This window comes from Bemisia tabaci, chromosome 7 (genome assembly GCF_918797505.1).
Source record: "Bemisia tabaci chromosome 7, PGI_BMITA_v3".
NCBI lineage: Eukaryota > Metazoa > Arthropoda > Insecta > Hemiptera > Aleyrodidae > Bemisia > Bemisia tabaci.
Window position 1 is genome coordinate 7,914,289 of NC_092799.1, and position 17,875 is coordinate 7,932,163.

At 39.0% G+C, this 17,875-nt stretch overlaps 1 protein-coding gene across 1 annotated transcript in view; it reads right to left on the reverse strand.

Annotated features, from left to right (window-relative positions):
• The window catches only part of NaPi-III (Na[+]-dependent inorganic phosphate cotransporter type III), a 49,815-nt gene that overhangs the window by 23,344 nt on the left and 8,596 nt on the right, over window positions 1-17,875 (reverse strand). The window contains exons 2-4 of the mRNA XM_019044963.2: window positions 7,056-7,147; window positions 3,535-4,642; window positions 1,138-1,236 (exon numbers count right to left, since the gene is read on the reverse strand). Coding sequence (XP_018900508.2) covers window positions 1,138-1,236; window positions 3,535-3,727 — 292 coding nt within the window. The 5' untranslated portion in view covers window positions 3,728-4,642; window positions 7,056-7,147. The remainder of the gene's footprint in view (window positions 1-1,137; window positions 1,237-3,534; window positions 4,643-7,055; window positions 7,148-17,875) is intronic.

Sequence of the window (17,875 nt, forward strand, 5' to 3'; positions counted from 1 at the left end):
ACCATCTCACTTTTTTTTTTACCAATTATTGGTAATTTCACAAAGACAGACTGGTAAGCTTACCTAAAAACCGGTATTTTTACTGTTTTTTTTTCAGGTAAGAATACCACTTTTATTGGTAATTAATTCCCGGTAACTTTGCCATTTTATCTCGGTATTTCTACCACAGTCAATAAAAAATATTGGCGTTTTTACCAAGGTCCAGTAAAATTACCGAGAAAGTTCAATAATTTTACCGAGATTTCTGGGCCATTAAAGATCGGAATGTGCAAGGCAGGAAAGCTATCGCGATGCTAAATGGGGTTCTCTGGGACCAGAGTATCTCCAAGGAGACCAAAAGGAAAATTTACAACGTCATCGTGAAGAGTATCGTAACTTACGGGAGTGAGGTCTGGCAACTTAAGAAAAGAACTGAAGACATGCTTAGGGCAACCGAGATGGACTTTTGGCGAAGGTCTGCTGGGATATCGAGAAGAGAGCGTATCCGCAATGAAAGGGTACGCGAGATAATGGGTGTGGAAAAGGACATCGTGCACGATATCAGGTCCAAGCAGTTGGTCTGGTATGGACATGTGCGAAGGATGGCAGATGATCGGTTGCCCAAGCAGGTCTTCGATTGGGTTCCTCCCGGAAGGCGACGGCGTGGACGTCCTGTGAAAGGTTGGCGACAAGGGGTGGAGGAGGAGATCAGAAGGTGCCAATTGCCTGATGATCTCTGGGAGGATAGGGGGCAATGGCGATTGGGCGTCGCAGAGCGCGAGGCGGCGCTATAATCGCGACTTTATGTATGTATTTCTCGGTAAAATTACCAATTCCATAAATGGTAATTTTACCAAGAAAAAACTGAGATCAAATAGAATCTGAATTCTTGGTAATTTTACCCTTTTCTTAGTAAATACACCGAGATTTTTTTTCAGTGCAAAATGGATGGAACATAGTTTTATGTAAGACCATATTCGTACCCCCCCCCCCCCCCCGCACTGCCCCCCAAAAATACTCACTCAGGAACGCGCATATCACACTGCTACTTTTAGATAATTTGAATCATGACAAATGGTTAACATCTGTCGTTAAAGCAGGGACGATGAGCGCCTGTCACAAAATGAGAATAAACGACGCAATTGCAGATTCACCTACCGAGAGATGACAAACATCCGGCCATCAGTTCCTTTTCACTGTTGTTGTAAACCTCGATCTCTAATATTCCTTTCCGCATGGTGTCAGATACTCGATAACCTAGAAGAAAAAAGTAGGCTTAAATCATTTTAAGGAAGCAAATTTCCCGAAAGTGTCAAGCAGAAGTCTCATTCACCCTTTCAATCATGTGATTCTATAGCAAAACATCATGAATAAGGAAAAAATGGATTGCTCATTCAACAATTAAATTGATCAAAATTATGCCCAGCATGTTTCAAAGGTGCATTTTACAGAAGTGGAAAGCTAATTCGCGACCACGGGGTTGGTTAAATTAGCATAGTAATGAGTAAAAATTCAAAGAGATTTCCGGGAAAGAGATTCTTCCAAGTTTTTTTTAAAAAAACCTATCCATTGGCAAAAATTTGCAACCTGCAATTTGAAATACGCAATTGTCAATTTCCGCTGACACGCCTGCCTTAGTGCCTTCTTCTACTATATGAAGTAAAGTATGAACAGTAACGCGTGTCGCATAATGATTCAGGCGCGCAGCGCATTGGGGGTTGAAGCGCGAAACGGTCAGAGGGCGTATTCTTTCGTAAGTTAAAATTTAAAATGTTCCCCTTAAGTGTAACTGGGCAACCCCGTATCGTCATCAATTCCTGTGGTTCCGAACAGAATTCCGGGCGGAAAATGATCATTGATCCAGAATTCTACACAAACACTCCACCACACACTCATGTACGAGAAATATTCATCACACGTTCCCATTGATCCGAAACTCCGAACGGAAATTTATCTCCATGTCCGAGCCATGCGACGCAAACACAAACGTACAATCAGTTTTTTGACATTTTCATTTATTTCAGATTTTTTATTGCACACTCATATCCTGTGCCTTACACCATCCTCACACTGGGTTTGCATGTCATTTCGTATGCGCCTCATTTCACCGTGCATGCACGATGTGCCGGCAATTCGAGATTCTTCAATCCTGTGGCGTCCCCGTAAAAAAAAAGTCCCTTCGCGATAGCAGGGCTGTCAAATTATCTAAAAACTGACGAAATTCATCATGAAATGGATGGAGTCCGTCCGTAGCACACAAGAAGTACATGTACCCAAACAGACTTTTCATGAGTTAAGTCGAAGGAAAATCACGTTGAGTTTATTATTCATATTTAAAGTTCCCTCCTTGACGCACAATTAGCAAAGTCCGAATCGTGCATTAGAGATGTTCATTCTGTGAAGCAGTGGCGTGGCGTGAATGATCGATTATCGATATTTCCAATTTGAATCCGTGGTAAAGAATCGATTATTCGCCTGGGAACGGTGTTCACCGAGGACACCCTGTTAATCAATCCTTTCCCTAGGTTTAAATGACAGAACAATCGATATATCGCAAAGCACGCCACGCCACTGCTGTGAAGGCAAACCTGGGTGCCAATTACGAAGATAAAAACATACGCAGGAAATTCAACAATGCGTAATACAGACTACGCAAATTGTGAACACGGATTGGATTCTAGGCTTTTTTGGGGGCTGGTGATTGGAATTGATAGACAAAGCGATAGACATAGAAGACAAACAGAAAATGGAGCAATCATATTGGTGGAAGCAGGTGGTTGCAATATACAGAGGGGGTGAGTAATAGACTAGCCAGTAGGAACTAGCGAGAGATTCGTCTGGCCCGTCCGTTTCGATCATTAGGTTGGCCTATTTTCCCTCTGTCTTTCTTGTCTACAGTTTTGTCTATCAATTTCAATAATCAGCCTGCTGGTACGCTCAACATAATTTTTGAACGATTTTACGCCGTATAGTCTGCTCAGATGGCCGTGCCTCTCATCCGCGGAAGACTCTATCGGGTTCGCCTTCAAGTGGGCGGGTATGCAACGCGCCTTCTTTAGAGTCGAAATAGTGGTATCACATAGTTGAAGGCGCATAAGAGAGAAGGAGACGTGATCTCGACCTGTTCTTACAGGAACCAAAGCGAGATCACACAAGAGAGTATGAATACTTTAATCTCTAAGCTTGTCGTCATAAACGCGATACAAATTTCTCACGCGAATTGGACTACATGTTGTAATTAGGAACTACAATTTCTGGCTCATTTTAAACTTAAAGCATGTGCCATTAGTTTTCCTCTGCAGATAGGTGCGTTTTTAAGTATGAGTCAGAAATTATGTTTCCTTACTGTAAAATGCACTCAAATTATGAATTTGGGTGTGGACATTTCTGATGTGCTCAATAGCATTTTTGCGCGATTTTACACTGAAAAATACTATTGACTCTTCTTTTCTTTCTAGTAGGCAACAAAATGATCACAAAAATGGTACCAACATGTCCGTATCTCGGAGGACTCTTTTCATGCGGTGTATTAAAAACGCTTGCGTCATTACTTACCGACGAGAATGGCTCCAGCAATCTCAAAAATCGTGGCTAGAATACAAGCATTCCGAATGGACAGGACTTTGGATCCGACGGACGTGCCAAAAGAGTTGGCCACGTCATTTGCGCCGATCCCAAAGGATAGAAGAAACGCGGTGGCAGCGCTGACGATGACCAGCCAGAGAAGGTCCGGAGAAAAAGGCTCCATTACGTCAAAGGTTTAAGGTGTCACTCGTAGAGGGATGAGGAAAGAGAAGAGGAGGGAAGAAAAGAGACCATCATAAAATAAACCTCATTGTTTTACTATTCGCCACTCGACCGTAATCCGACCGGAGCAGTCAATGCAATATTTGGATGGGAAGCGTGTAGTTTAAATTTAAATCGACGGAAATATACTTCAATCACGGCGGAAAAACAAGGATGGAAATTGTGATGTTTTATAATGTTTCACTTCAAAAACAGACGGATATTAAAGCACTAAACTAATTTTAATTGATCAAAGACGTCGATCGACGGAATAACGATAACTTGCGGCGAAGCTTACGACTGACCTTCGGACAGTGATAACCTGATATTAAAAAGCATCAGACAATAATTATTTTGATCACAGATGGCTCCTAAAATTCTAAAACATTGACGCGAGAGGTTTTAACAAGGCTTTTAAAAATATGACAAGAGGCTTCGAGGGCACAAAATTCGTGTTGATCCAGCGAAGCCGAAACTTAAAATATAATAATACTGAAAGAGCCCTGCGGGTCAAAAGATGAGGATAACGACTTAACGGGAAATTATAAACTGATATAAAGTATAAAAATCTGGAATAAAAAATCAATTTAAAAAACGACTACCCATTAATGTAAACTAATAATTAGGGGGATTTGCGTGGGATGCGGGAAACGCATTTGACCACTCCTTGTGATTCCCATATTCGAGTGATTACTTTTGATACTTTATGAAGATGAATAAAGCATCAAAATCAATCGAGCTTGATGTCCTGGTTTTTTGCGATAGTCTGAGGTTTATGCTCGCAGGTTTAAGAGGATGGGGAAAGGTATTGGACTCGGATGATTTTCACCAGGTCACGCTGTTGATCTAGTGACTTGCTTCAGGCAGTCACCATTTTCTGGAAATGAAAGAAAAAAAAGCAATATTATAATTTCGGGCATCAAGTGAACTGCGATTTTCAAATAGGAACTACAATTTAGATTGCATTTTTCAAAAAGGAACCAAGATCACTCAAATGTGGCTACGATTGTGCAACTTACATTCTTTGCAATAAAATCACAGTAATCAAGTGAAAAATTAAATTTACCAAGGTGCTTTTCGTCTTGAATTACAGTTTATTGGAAGTAAAGATAAAGCTTGTTTAGATGACCAGTTTATATTTTCAAGGTAAATAAGTTGTACAATCTTAGCGGCAGTGGAATTCTCTTGATTCCTCTTTGCAAAATGCATCCATATAATAATGGAAGAATCCTCAAAGTTAGGTTCGAACCCAACATGCAACTATTCGAACTCCGCGGTAGGCCGGATTGCATACCCTCGATATTACGGGCGAAATCTAGGATCCGCTGACGGCGGAATCCAAGCAACATTGGAATGCTCTTGGTTTCTTTTTGCAAAATGCAATCCATTTGTTACTCATGTTAGGAATAGCATGTGTGCTGTAAGTTTCTCTGTACAGGTATAGGTTCTTCTATGGATAAGCTTAAAACTGTAGTTCCTAATTGCAAAATGTAGTCTAAGTAAAAAACATATCATTGCTATTCACTCACTTGTTGACTGCGCAACTGCATGAACGCGTTTCTTGGTTTGGAACGTTGCAGACTTCCTATCGTGTTCTTCAACTAGAAAGCTTCCCCATTTTTTTTGAGTAAAATATTTTAATGGTAACAAAAGAAAACTCCCAGCTCATTCGTGTAGCTAACTCAAAATCGTCAAAAATCGAGATACGCACTTTTACGATTTCAGCATTGATAATTTACTCAATGTGCGATTCAATTATACATAATCTCTGGGCATGCTGGTGCTGGTTACATATCGATGGTGAAATTGTTAAAATGTATACCTCGGTTGCGGTGTTTCAAAATCTCCACTCCTATTTTATTTTTTAAGAAGGGATCGAATCAACACCATTGCTTGAAATTTTCACGGAATATTGTTCGCAATAGAGTAGATACGTCATCGAAATTTTAAAAAAATTACGTTCTGTGGTTTCTAAAATGACTTAAATATCAGTTCCTAATTGCAAGATAAAGTTTAACATGTGAAAACTTGAAGTCATCGGGTCAGTTTGTTCATCTTTGATAGAATCAAGAAAAGAGCAGAGATTTTGAAACACCGCATACTATAGATACGCAGCGTATTTCGCAGTTAGCGTAGTCTTCCTAAAAAAAGGGAAGGAGCTGTGTATGGAACGGATATCCTGCCGTGGTATCCTGCAATGGTATGCTATGAGCATTCGAATGCTGTCAAATTTCCTCTTAGAAAATAGTTAATTTTAAAAGCAGTTACGAATATTTTTCCTTGAAATTTTCAGACATTTTGTGGATCCAAATTATGGACGAAATTCTCAGAAAAATTGGAAGGAAAATATTCATATATCATCACCTTCCGGCCAAAGTTTCACAAGCGCTACGCGACGTTTCAAAATTTCCGCCGCCATATTTAATTTTTTACAGAGGAATTGTCGGTTGATAATGTTTGAAATATCACTGAATTTCATCGGTAGCACAAAATTCACCGAAATTTTCGGACGGTTTCGTTGAACAATTTCTCTGTAAAAAATGTAAATGGCGGCGGTAATTTTGAAACGTCGCATGGCGCTTGTGATGATACTTTGGCCGGAGAGTGACGATGTATCACCGAAAATTTATGACTTTTCTCTTCACCGGCTGATGGTCGCTGCCATACCGGTATTCGGTGGACCCTTTTCATGGGGGGCGTTTCGGTGACCCCCATGATGGGGGCACTTAAGCGAATTTTTTCCCTCACAAAAAATCAAAATAAAAATAAATAAAAAAAATTTAATAAAATGAAAAAAATAAAAATAAAAAGGTAATTTAGCAACACCTAGGTTCAAACGTTGTTCTTCTATGGCACGACAGTATATGCAATGGACCCGGACCTAATGCCGCAATCAGACGCTGAATTTAGCACCTGCATGTGGCAGTCAACAGTCATCGCCCAACGGCTGAAATTCAGCAAATTCGAGTTATTTTCATCCAGATGTGTATCAAATCTACTCGAATAGTTCAGACAAATTCAAAATTGGTCCGATGGTTGCTGAGAATGGTTGCTGAATTTTGCGCGTCACGCGCAAAATTCAGGCATCGGGCCGATGACTTCCACATTCAAGCCACATTCAGCTCCCACATTCAGCGTGTGATTGCGGTGTATTGGTTATATTGAGACGAGCTGGATGATTCATCTGGCGATATCCTAGCACTGTCGGAAAATAGCACTTACTCCTCAGTTACTTATAAATGACGCGGGAAATTGACCCATTTTCGTGATTTGATGCGGGGTATACTCACGATCAATGGATGGCTGCGCTCTAGGCGACCGGTTGACACGATCCCGCACCACCGATTTCAGGGAGTAGCGATTGGAGCACCATAATGAAAATCTGAAACCAGAAACGCTCGAATCAAAACATGTAAATTACGCGCCTAGCGTTGCCGCATTCCTCCCGACTCCAAACAATTTTTGTTTTTACAGAAATCGTGCCATGTTTGTTTTGATTTTTTCGAATAATATGGATCGATGTACCGTTTGGTTCAAAATAGAGTACCTTTATAGACAGAGTATGGCCATTTCTGTGCCGGTTTTTCATTAGTTGCGAGAAAATAGGCTGACACGATGTTCTTTACGGCCGTAAATAAACAAACAAGATGGCTGTTATCAGCAAGCAAGTTTGAGGTTCTGCACATTTTTCATCCTCTTGTGATAAAGGCGAAAGGCGATTTGACTGTGTTTTCATGTGTCTTTCACGTGTTATTCGCAGATATGCTAGTTTAAATTGATACCGCCGTATAATTGAAATTTTTGTCAAATTTTAGCCTCTTATCAATGTTACGGTGAGCTGCCATCTTGTTTGTTTATTTACGGCCGTAATAGCATCATGAAGCCTTAACACTCGTCGACCAATCAAAAAGCGGCACAGTTTTCGTGTGGTAAAAAGATACGAATGGTCATACTCTGTCTATAAAGGTACTCTAGTTCAAAACAAAACAAAAATTTTAGGATTGAAGTCAGAAAAGCTGAAAATGAGAAAGTTCCTAATGATTTCACTTTTCATTGGAAGAATAAAAATTCAATCACAAAAGACCCGTAACCTCAGATTTCTGAATTGAATTTTGAGGCTATGTTGACATGTTGAACTAATTGCTATCGATACAATCTCATCCGTTTGATGTATCAAATACGATCTTTATTCTCGGTAAGCCACTAATCAAGGACAAGGTAAAAGTTCATGGTCCCCTATCGAAATGCCACGCAAAATGCGGGAAACATATTGAAAGTCACCAAATTTAACTCAAAATATATAAAATATGGACCGTGTTAAGCAGAAAAGAACCGAGTCACATCATCTATAGCCAAATTTAATCGGGTAATTCAATTTTTTGATACAAACGTTTGCGTGGATACTTGCGCAAATTTCAGCGAATTTTCTGCATAAGTACGAAGCAAATTCGTTAAAATTCTCAAAAGGATCCGCACAAACGTCATCTTGTAAAAAATTAAATCACCCACTTAAATTTAATAATAGCCGGTGTGGCTTGGTTCCTTTCTGCTATATACGGTCCAACTTTCTTCAAAATTTTCGGATTTTCTCTGATCACAAACAAATTTTCTAGAGAAATCGTGCAATTTTTGCTTTGATTTTTCAAATAAACTTTGGCAACTTGCGAATGCTCGTTCGATGTTCATCCGCAGCCGGTGCGCACAAAGCACATGGAGTAGTTTTCCAGCGGGTCGACTATTGAGCCGTTATCGAATGATCCTAATCGATGAATCCCTATCTTAGCAATGCTTTTTATCAATCAAGTTCATTCGATATCGATTCAACAATCGATCCTGATCGATAAATCCCTATCTTGGCAATGCTTTTTATCGATCAAGGTCATTCGATATCGATTCAACAATCGATCCTGATTGATAAATCCCTATTTTAGCAACGCTTTTTATCGATTAAGGTCATTCGATATCGATTCAACAATCGATCCTGATCGATAAATCCCCAGGAACGGATTAAGGGGGTGGCCGCATGGGCCGCGGCTCATGGCGGAAAATCTGTAGATGGAGGCAAATTTTGCAATTTTTTTAAATGTAGGTATAAAAAAATCGGATTTAGAAAAAAAAATTACAAACGAGAAAAGGCGACAAAATCTCTCATTTCCTGAGAGTACAGTAATTTCTAATTTTGTCGTCTTTCAGTGATACAAGAGACAGCAGACAGCACCTTTAATTAGCCGAGTTAAGAGAGAAACCAAACACGCAATTTGGCTTGGAACGGCGCGACTTAGAGAGAAATGATGACGAGGACTTGAGATGAAAGGAGAAACCCTCGGCGCGGCGATCGGAACGTAACACATATTAGCGCCTACAAGACTGCACAAATACTTCACGCATTGCATCAAACCCAGTGCGGTCATTGCGGAAAGCGTGAAACGGATAGCGCCTACAAGAATGCATGAATACCTCACCTCACGCATTGCGGCAAACAGTGCGATCAGCGTGAAACGCATAGCGCCTACAAGACTGCGTGAATACTTCACGCATTGCATCAAACAGTGCGGTCTGCGAGGCGCGGCGGCGAAAGTTAAAATCATTAATCCACTTTTAGGTATATTTGTTCTTTCATAATTTTTTCGTTCATTTCTCATGAATGGAAGGCCTTGTCCACACAGATATAGGTCTACGAAACTTATGTTTCGCGCAAAGTTCTGTGAACTCTTGCTAGTAGTGCTGACAGGGCTTTCCCAAAAAATGTGTTCAACACAAGTAAACGCGTCTTATGTATCCCTCCCCCGCTGGCACGTTCATTAGATGATTTTTATTGATGTTTCAAAACGAATGAGAAGGGGGCTTCAAAATACAGGTGGCCTATGGGCGGCAAGTAGGTAAATCCAGTCCTGTAAATCCCTATTTTAGCAACGCTTTTTATCGATTAAGGTCATTCGATATCGATTCAACAATCTATCCTAATCGACAAGTCCCTACTTCAGCAATGCTTTTTATCGATCGCGGTCATTCGATATTGATTCAACAATCGAGCCGCAGTCCCTTCAAATCTCATTAAAGTTGTTTTTTTGGCCGACGTTTTAACTGTAATACACGAAACAGAACTATCTCCCTAGGCCGATTTATATTATCACCCGTATTTGCACAATGAAATCAACGAAAAATGCGTCGTCTCAGAGATGAGCCCAAAAAGCAGTGCTGCCATTTTCCGGGATTAATTCTAAATTTCGGTACTTTTCCCGGAGTCTTCAAAGTTTCCGCAATTTTATTTTTGGAATTTTCCGGAATTTCGGGATTTTTTTCTATCAGTTTGACCAAGTTTGATCAATTTGACAATCCTCCGCACTGAATCCGGGTGTCATTCGGGTCCCCCCCCCCCCCCGGAACTTTTGAAAAAATCGGAGTTTTTCTCCGAACTTTGGGGAATTGGAATTAAATCCGGGGAATTCGTAATCTTTGGTACTATATACTGGCAGCACTGCCTGAAAGACGACTATTTTTTTTACAGAATAATGTCCATTTGAAGATGTAGAAATACATTATATGATAACAACTCTTTGCCACTGAGCTAGAGACCGGAGTAGGGATGAAATAATATGATTGGGTGGGGTTTCTTTCTATTTTTCTCTCTTGGATAAATGCAGTCCTTCTTGTCACAACTTGGTGGCTTATATAAACTCAATTTTTCTCGGACTATCCACTTCTCTTGCCTGTCATTGCCCGCCCTGTCCATTTCCTCTTTTGACGAGGTGACTACTTCATAACTTTCTCCCATGTTGGATTCTTCAGACTTCCCCCAGTCATGTTGAACAGTAGCGATTCGCATTAAAAATGAATGAAATAAATAAACTGGCAACGCTAAATTTTGAATGTCTGAATATGTAACCGATAGCTGAAGTCCAAAAATGCGTATCTCTATCGTCACGTCTAAATGCTCTGATTACGCTCCATTTTATTAAAGGAAATAAAGAACCAAAATGAGCCTCTCAAAATAGGTCTTTGTAAGCTGGCAATACTGCATTTCGTCAATTTACATATCTGGAAAGTGGCGAAAGTCGGTGGTGGAAATTATGCTCAATTTTATTAAAAGAAACCTAACTAAATTATCTCTTTGGAATATTTTGTAAAAAATTCTAAATGAGTGAGGAAAATTCACGAGAAATTCCAAGAACAAAAACTGGTTGTTTTCTTTTAGAAAAAAAATAATGTAACCTGACCGAAGATTTGCAACATCACGAGATTTCAATTTCATCCATGGACCTAAAAAAATCGACATTCATCAAAACATGCTGTCTTATCTGGAAACGATTATTTAGAGACTAATTTTTCGACCTCAGACATCGATATTACCAAAGGCATTGGTATACATCATGTAAAACACGTTTATTGCCTTCGGTTGGGTTAAAAAAGACAAGATTGTAAATAGCAACTTACTACGTCGCTAAAATGGCTACGTCATTCTCACGTGGTCATAGAGAACGCGAGACGCAACAAATTCTGGCGACCTCTTCGTAAAAATTGAAGGCGTTCCATTGATTTTCATTGCAACGCCAGGATACAACTATTCGTGCTCATAGGACGTCAATATTGCATACACGCAAAATTGCAGGCACTTTGGTTTTCTTGACGGCACCGCCTGCCTGCAACTGTTTGAGTTAGGTTAAAGGGACGTCCGTTGTATCCAATCGCGTTAATCATAAAAAGCCGTGAAAGAGCGACGCCAAAAACGACCGTTTTTTGGCACAATTTGGGCCAGAAGGAATTTTTCTGAAACCGGGCCCAAACGATACCTTATGATACCCTAAAACTCTGGTTAAAATTTTAGCTTGAGTATACGCACGGTTTTTGAGAAATGAGGGGGCAAAGTTGCCAAATCGCCATCATTCTGGACAGCATTTCTACAGCAAAAAGACGGGAAAAATGGACGAAAAAGTTACATTTTTGATGGGTTTCGGCTGTAAATGTTCTTATTGGGCCCCCAAGCATTTAACTGTGTTCAGTTTCAAAAATTTTGATCGCACAGTGGTCCAAAAAGGGGAGAAATCTTCGACAAATCAGGATTCTTTGTCAAATTTTTAAAAATGGAAATAAAACTGTCGGTCTGCTGCAGTTTTCATGGCTAACAATGTTCTTATAGGTCCACAATGCATGAAATTGTGTTTAGCTTTACAAATTTACATCGCACAGTGGTCAAAAATGAGGGAATTAGTGGACAAATTAAGATCCTCTGTGAAAATTTTTAAAAATGAAGTGAAACTGTTGGTCTCCAGTAGAGTTTAGATCCCGGTTAAATTATTTTTTGGACCGTTTAAATAATTTTTTAATTTTTTCTCTCCATTTTTCTTTCTTTTTTTTAAATTTCTGAAAGTTTGCATATTTTATTGAGATAATGCTACAAAGTCTATTCTATAACAACGTTCTATAGACAATTCGGTCTGACATGCATTAATAATTAAGAAAATTAAATACATGAATTTTTCCGGGATCTAAACTCTACTGGGGACCAACAGTTTCATTTCATTTTTAAAAAGTTTCACAGAGGATCTTAATTTGTCCACTAATTCCCTCATTTTTGACCACTGTGCGATGTAAATTTGTAAAGCTGAACACAATTTCATGCATTGTGGACCTATAAGAACATTGTTAGCCATGAAAACTGCAGCAGACCGACAGTTTTATTTCCATTTTTAAAAATTTGACAAAGAATCCTGATTTGTCGAAGATTTCTCCCCTTTTTGGACCACTGTGCGATCAAAATTTTTGAAACTGAACACAGTTAAATGCTTGGGGGCCCAATAAGAACATTTACAGCCGAAACCCATCAAAAATGTAACTTTTTCGTCCATTTTTCCCGTCTTTTTGCTGTAGAAATGCTGTCCAGAATGATAGCGATTTGGCAACTTTGCCCTCTCATTTCTCAAAAACCGTGCGTATACTCAAGCTAAAATTTTAACCAGAGTTTTAGGGTATCATAAGGTATCGTTTGGGCCCGGTTTCAGAAAAATCCCTTCTGGCCCAAATTGTGCCATTTTTGGCGTCGCTCTTTGGGAGAATTGAGAGTCGCTACAGCGTTGCCACATAGTGCGATGTAGGTAATTAATTTAAATGGCTGGAAGATAGATATAGCTACCTTGTCGCATCGGAACTGATTTGGGGGTCTCTAACTGTCCGAAGGATGACACACTATGGACATGAAGTGTGGCAACAGTACTGAGTGGAAGATTCATGTAAGTACGTGCCTAAGTATATGACTTAAAGCTTTTGCTCGCTCTTGCAAGTAGTTGAGGCACTTGTCGTGCAAATTATGTGCAAGGGCACTTCTTTGCATCATTCTTTCTTCTAGTTGTATTTTTAGAGGCAGAATAGTTGGTAGTTGTGCTATCGACGAGTTGGTGTTCGCTGCTTTACCCTGGTAGCAAGAAAAGTTAGTTAGTTATTTTATTGAATACAGAAGAACACGGCAGTATAGATGTATATTTGCGTAATTTATATTAACCAGTGATGCACAAACTGATTGCGGTGGACGCACGGGTCGTAAGACAGTATGTTGGAGTTTTTTGCCGACGTGCCTTAAAAATTCAGCATAAAGCTGAAAATCTCAATACAGAGGGAAAAAGCTCATTCGAGCGCAGTTTTCCCTCAAAGAGAAATGCTATGCTAGTGTTGTCCCAAACAGCATATCTCTTTGAGGGAAAACTGTGCTCGAATGAGCTTTTTCCCTATGTATTGAGTGTTAAGAAAATTTCACTGAATTTTCTTTGTGCTGCCGATAAAATTCAGTGAAATTTTCAAACGTGTTCAACTGACAATTTCTCTGTAACAAAATAAAACGGCGGCGGAAATTTTTAAACCTCGCATGGCGCTTGTGAAACTTTGGCCGGGAGGTGACGATATATAGAATAATAGAATAATATATAATAGAAAATAGTCTTTTTTATGATGGGTTGCAGTTGAATTCTCTACTGTTGAACGTGTTGATCCATGTTGAACAGCTCAGCCTTGATCCAACTTTCGATCTCAAGTCGGCGGTTGAGAAAAAAAACTTAAAACATGTTGCCATGCAAGCATTAAAGAGGTATGTCATGTTGCCTATTTACAAAAATGAAGGAGCAAGGCGCTCGATGTTTCATCTCACTATGAGTGTGTTAGCGTACCCGATTCACGCCGCGCAACATTTGAGCAATTTTAGGTACTAGACGTAAGTTTCTTTCTTCGTCCTGGGCTTTCCATGCTTTTAATTAAATAGTTTTTGGATGTTTGAGCTTTATAACGAGGATTAAACAATATGCTGCAGCTTGGTAACTCGACAGAAAATATGAGACGAACTGGTATTTCGTAAACGCGTATAAAGTTGTAAGATATCATATTTATCATATATCATTGATGTTGTATCATATTATGTAAGAGGAAAGTTGAGGCATACTCTGTTCAGACTACATCATTTCTTTTTGGTTGAGGCTTTTCAAAACCTCACCATTTTTAAACTTTAATTATGTTGTGAAGTTGCGACTTTGCGGTAAACTACTTGTTAATAGGTTTGCTCAAAAATTTACAGACTTAGGGGGCTCTGGAAAATTTTCTCCGGCTGACTCTTAATTAAAGCATAATGCTCATAATGCTACCAGACTCTACGAGGCGAAATAGCGAAAAATTTTCGTAAATGAACGAGAGAGAGTTGAAGAAATAAATAAGTTTGTGAGAGAGCTAAAGCAGATAATATCAAACAATCTTGTCTGCGCAGGACAAATTCATATTTTGATCACTGGTGTGTTTAAAAGTATTTCATACACAAAATACAAAAAAAAATTTTTTAATCGAAATATTTGACGCGTAAAGACACGATTACAGGGTAATTGAGATTGAGGTATATTTCTAAGAGTCCTAAATTAGGAAAATAAGACTTAAAGGAAGTTGAAGATCGGAATTTACTTGAGCATTAACACGGATCCGAAAGAAAGACCTGGAGCAAAGACTTACAAGACCTGATGAAAGTTGATGACGTCATCATTGGTGTTATGTCATCTCGGCCTCTGGTTGATCAATACAACTCGATCAATCTTGTCAATCGGATTATACATTTTTATTCTGATTAACAAATTGGTACATGCGAAACGGGAACTGAAGCGTTGAACTTGCTTGAAATAGAAAATCGCGATCATTCAAACGAAGAGAAAGAAATATTGAAGAATTTTGAAATATGAGGATTAGGAGTCTAAAAATGTAGAGTAGGATTTCTGCTCTGACAAAAGATGAAAATATCTGAACCATCCTCCCTGCAGGACATGACTTTTTTAAGGAGACATAACTAACTACCATTGCTTGAAATTTTCACAGAAGATTCTTCACACTTAGAAGAATCACCGAAGTTTTAAAAAAAATGACGTTCGGCAGTTTTCCAAGTAGAAAATAAAAGATGACATTAATTCTGGAAAGTTCAAACCGATAGATGCATTCCTGTAGTTTTACCATCGATAATTTCACGTAGAATAAGGTGAACAAATTGCAAGCTAACATTAATTCAGCTTAAACATGACATGAGTAATTAGCATTTTCAGCTTTTGCCAATTCAAGCTTCCCCACTTGACAAAAAAATTCAAAGTCTTCAGTCAAATCCAACGTCTGTGTGTTTTGCAATGTAATGGTTGACTTAGAAAATCCGCTAAATTTTTATTTTAAATTAAAAATTAATCCAAAAAGAGAGAAGATCTTAATCCAATTCTATCAATTTGCAAAAATAAATTCTGGTTTCAAAGGTGGATGATCAAGACTTATTTTTAAACCTCAGACATTGATATTACGCAAATTGATGCATAATGTTCCGCAGAAAAAAAGTTTCATGGCTTTGGGTGAGTTAAAAGGGAGAAGATTTCTTATAGCAACTAGCTAGATGCTAAAATGACGACTTCATTCACACGTGGTCATAGAAAACGCGAGACGCAACAAATTCTGGCGACTTCTTCGGAAAAATTGAAGGCGTTCCATTGATTTTAATTGCAACGCCAGGATACAACTATTCGTGCTCGTGGGACGTCCGTATTGCATACACGCAAAATTGCAGGCACTCTGATTTTCTTGCCGGCACCGCTTGCCTGCAACTATTCGGGTTAAAGGAACGCTCGTTTTGCATGTACAATCAGGTTTACCATAAAATGCCGCGGCATTTGGGAGAATTAAGAGTCGTCACAGCGTTGCCAAATAGTGCGATTTAAATAATCAATTTAAATGGCGGAAATACGATATTAAAACCCCTTGGCATTGCAACCAGTTTGGATAACAAAACATGGTTCCGTTTTGGTTGAGGCTTCCCAAAACTTCGCAATTTTTAAACTTTTAAATGTTGCTAGTTGATACTGAGGTTGCGAATTTGAGGTAATCTACTTGTTGGCAAGTTTTCTCAGAAATTTGCAGATTTGGATGGCGTTAGATAAACCTCTGCGGCTGACTCGTTTTTACGATCAATATAAAAATTAACGGGAAATATTGCTACGTTTGTGTAATGTGTGTAAAAATAACCCAATGTTGAGCCCTGCGAAACCTCGTTTCAATTGCATGAGAGGCTGCAAATTGCATGTCTTCACAATTTGATCAATTCTTTTTGAATAACCGCGAAAGACCTCTACACTGCTGTTAAAATCGTCCATATTCGTGTAAGTTTAATATTGAATCAAATACATACATACGTACATAATTTTTTCGTATAAATTTTTGCAAACTTAATGAAAATCTAGTTTAATTTTGATACCCGTGAGAAAAAATAATCAACGAACAGACATTTTCAAAACTCTCAGTTGTAATTTTGCAAGTCAAGAAAATTTAGTAGTTTCCGATTTTTACATTCCTGTTGGAGTTATTTTGCGTTTTAAAGTTGAGACGAATATAATCCTAAGCATGAAGTACATCTTCTTATAAGGTGTTCTTTTCATTAATATGTATTTACATAGTTGTTCCACTAATTGTAAGTTTTCCCCCGTTTTCCGCAGGTACAATAATTTTTCTGTCTTTCTACACCTTGCTTCAAATTTCTACTTCAAATTCTTCAAAAATTTCCTCGATAACTTGTACAGTAAAACGTTCAATTACCCTTCACAATAGTACTTTAAAGCTAGCAAAATAAGTTAAATCTTCAGCGTCTTAAAATCTTGGTGGAATCATTAGTTTTATTTGATTATTTCATGTTGAAAAACAAATTTGTAAAGACTGAAAACGTCTAGAAATGTGTATATAAATTTGTTCAATTGTAATTTACTAAAAAAAAAAAAAAAATGAAAAAAAAGTTGAGGCGAAAATAGCGAATATCTTCGCTTAGGTCCCGCAGCGTGTAAACGAAGTTTGAATCTTAGCAACCCCCAGCCTCCTCCTACCCCCACCCCCCCCCCCTTTACGGTGGATGCGGTCTATCGTATGGCTATTTTGCCATTGCTTTCAATGACCTTCATGTCTGACCCACTTCCCCCGCCATACCTTTCTCCGAGGAGCAGGATTCAGTAAATAAAAACTTAACTGCTGCCGAATTTATCGTAAATTGCCTTCGAGCTCCATGAAATTCTGCAGTCGTGGTTTTTGCATTACTAAACACGGAGATTTATTTTTCTGCGCAACATTTCATCAAGAATCTTGAATAGCTCATCTGCGGGATCGCGGATCGCACCTTCTTTCTCTTTTGCGTCTATCCTTTTGTTCTCGTATTTGCCTTACTTTTTCCTCCATCTTTATCCTCTTCATTTCTACTAGGCGATCCGAAAGTCACGCACCACCCCTTAGAGTGGCGACAATCCGATTGATCTGCCCTTTAAACCTATGGAAAAGGATCGGCAAACATGCAGGGTGTTCGCAACAAACATCTTGGTAATCGATTCTTTACCACAGTTTCAGATGAGAAAAACTCGATAATCGATCATTCACGCCGTGCCACTGACCCGTTTAACACCTAGAGACATTGGCAGCATAGAGCGGAGCATTGCGAGTTTACGACTCGCGTCATCGCGCCTTCAATTATAAAGATGCAACACGGACATCCATCAAGCACGAATAGTTGTATCACTGCGCCGTCATCATCGCATCTTCTCCCTCGCTCACAGTGCGTTTTACCGTTCTCCTGGGCCGATTTCAA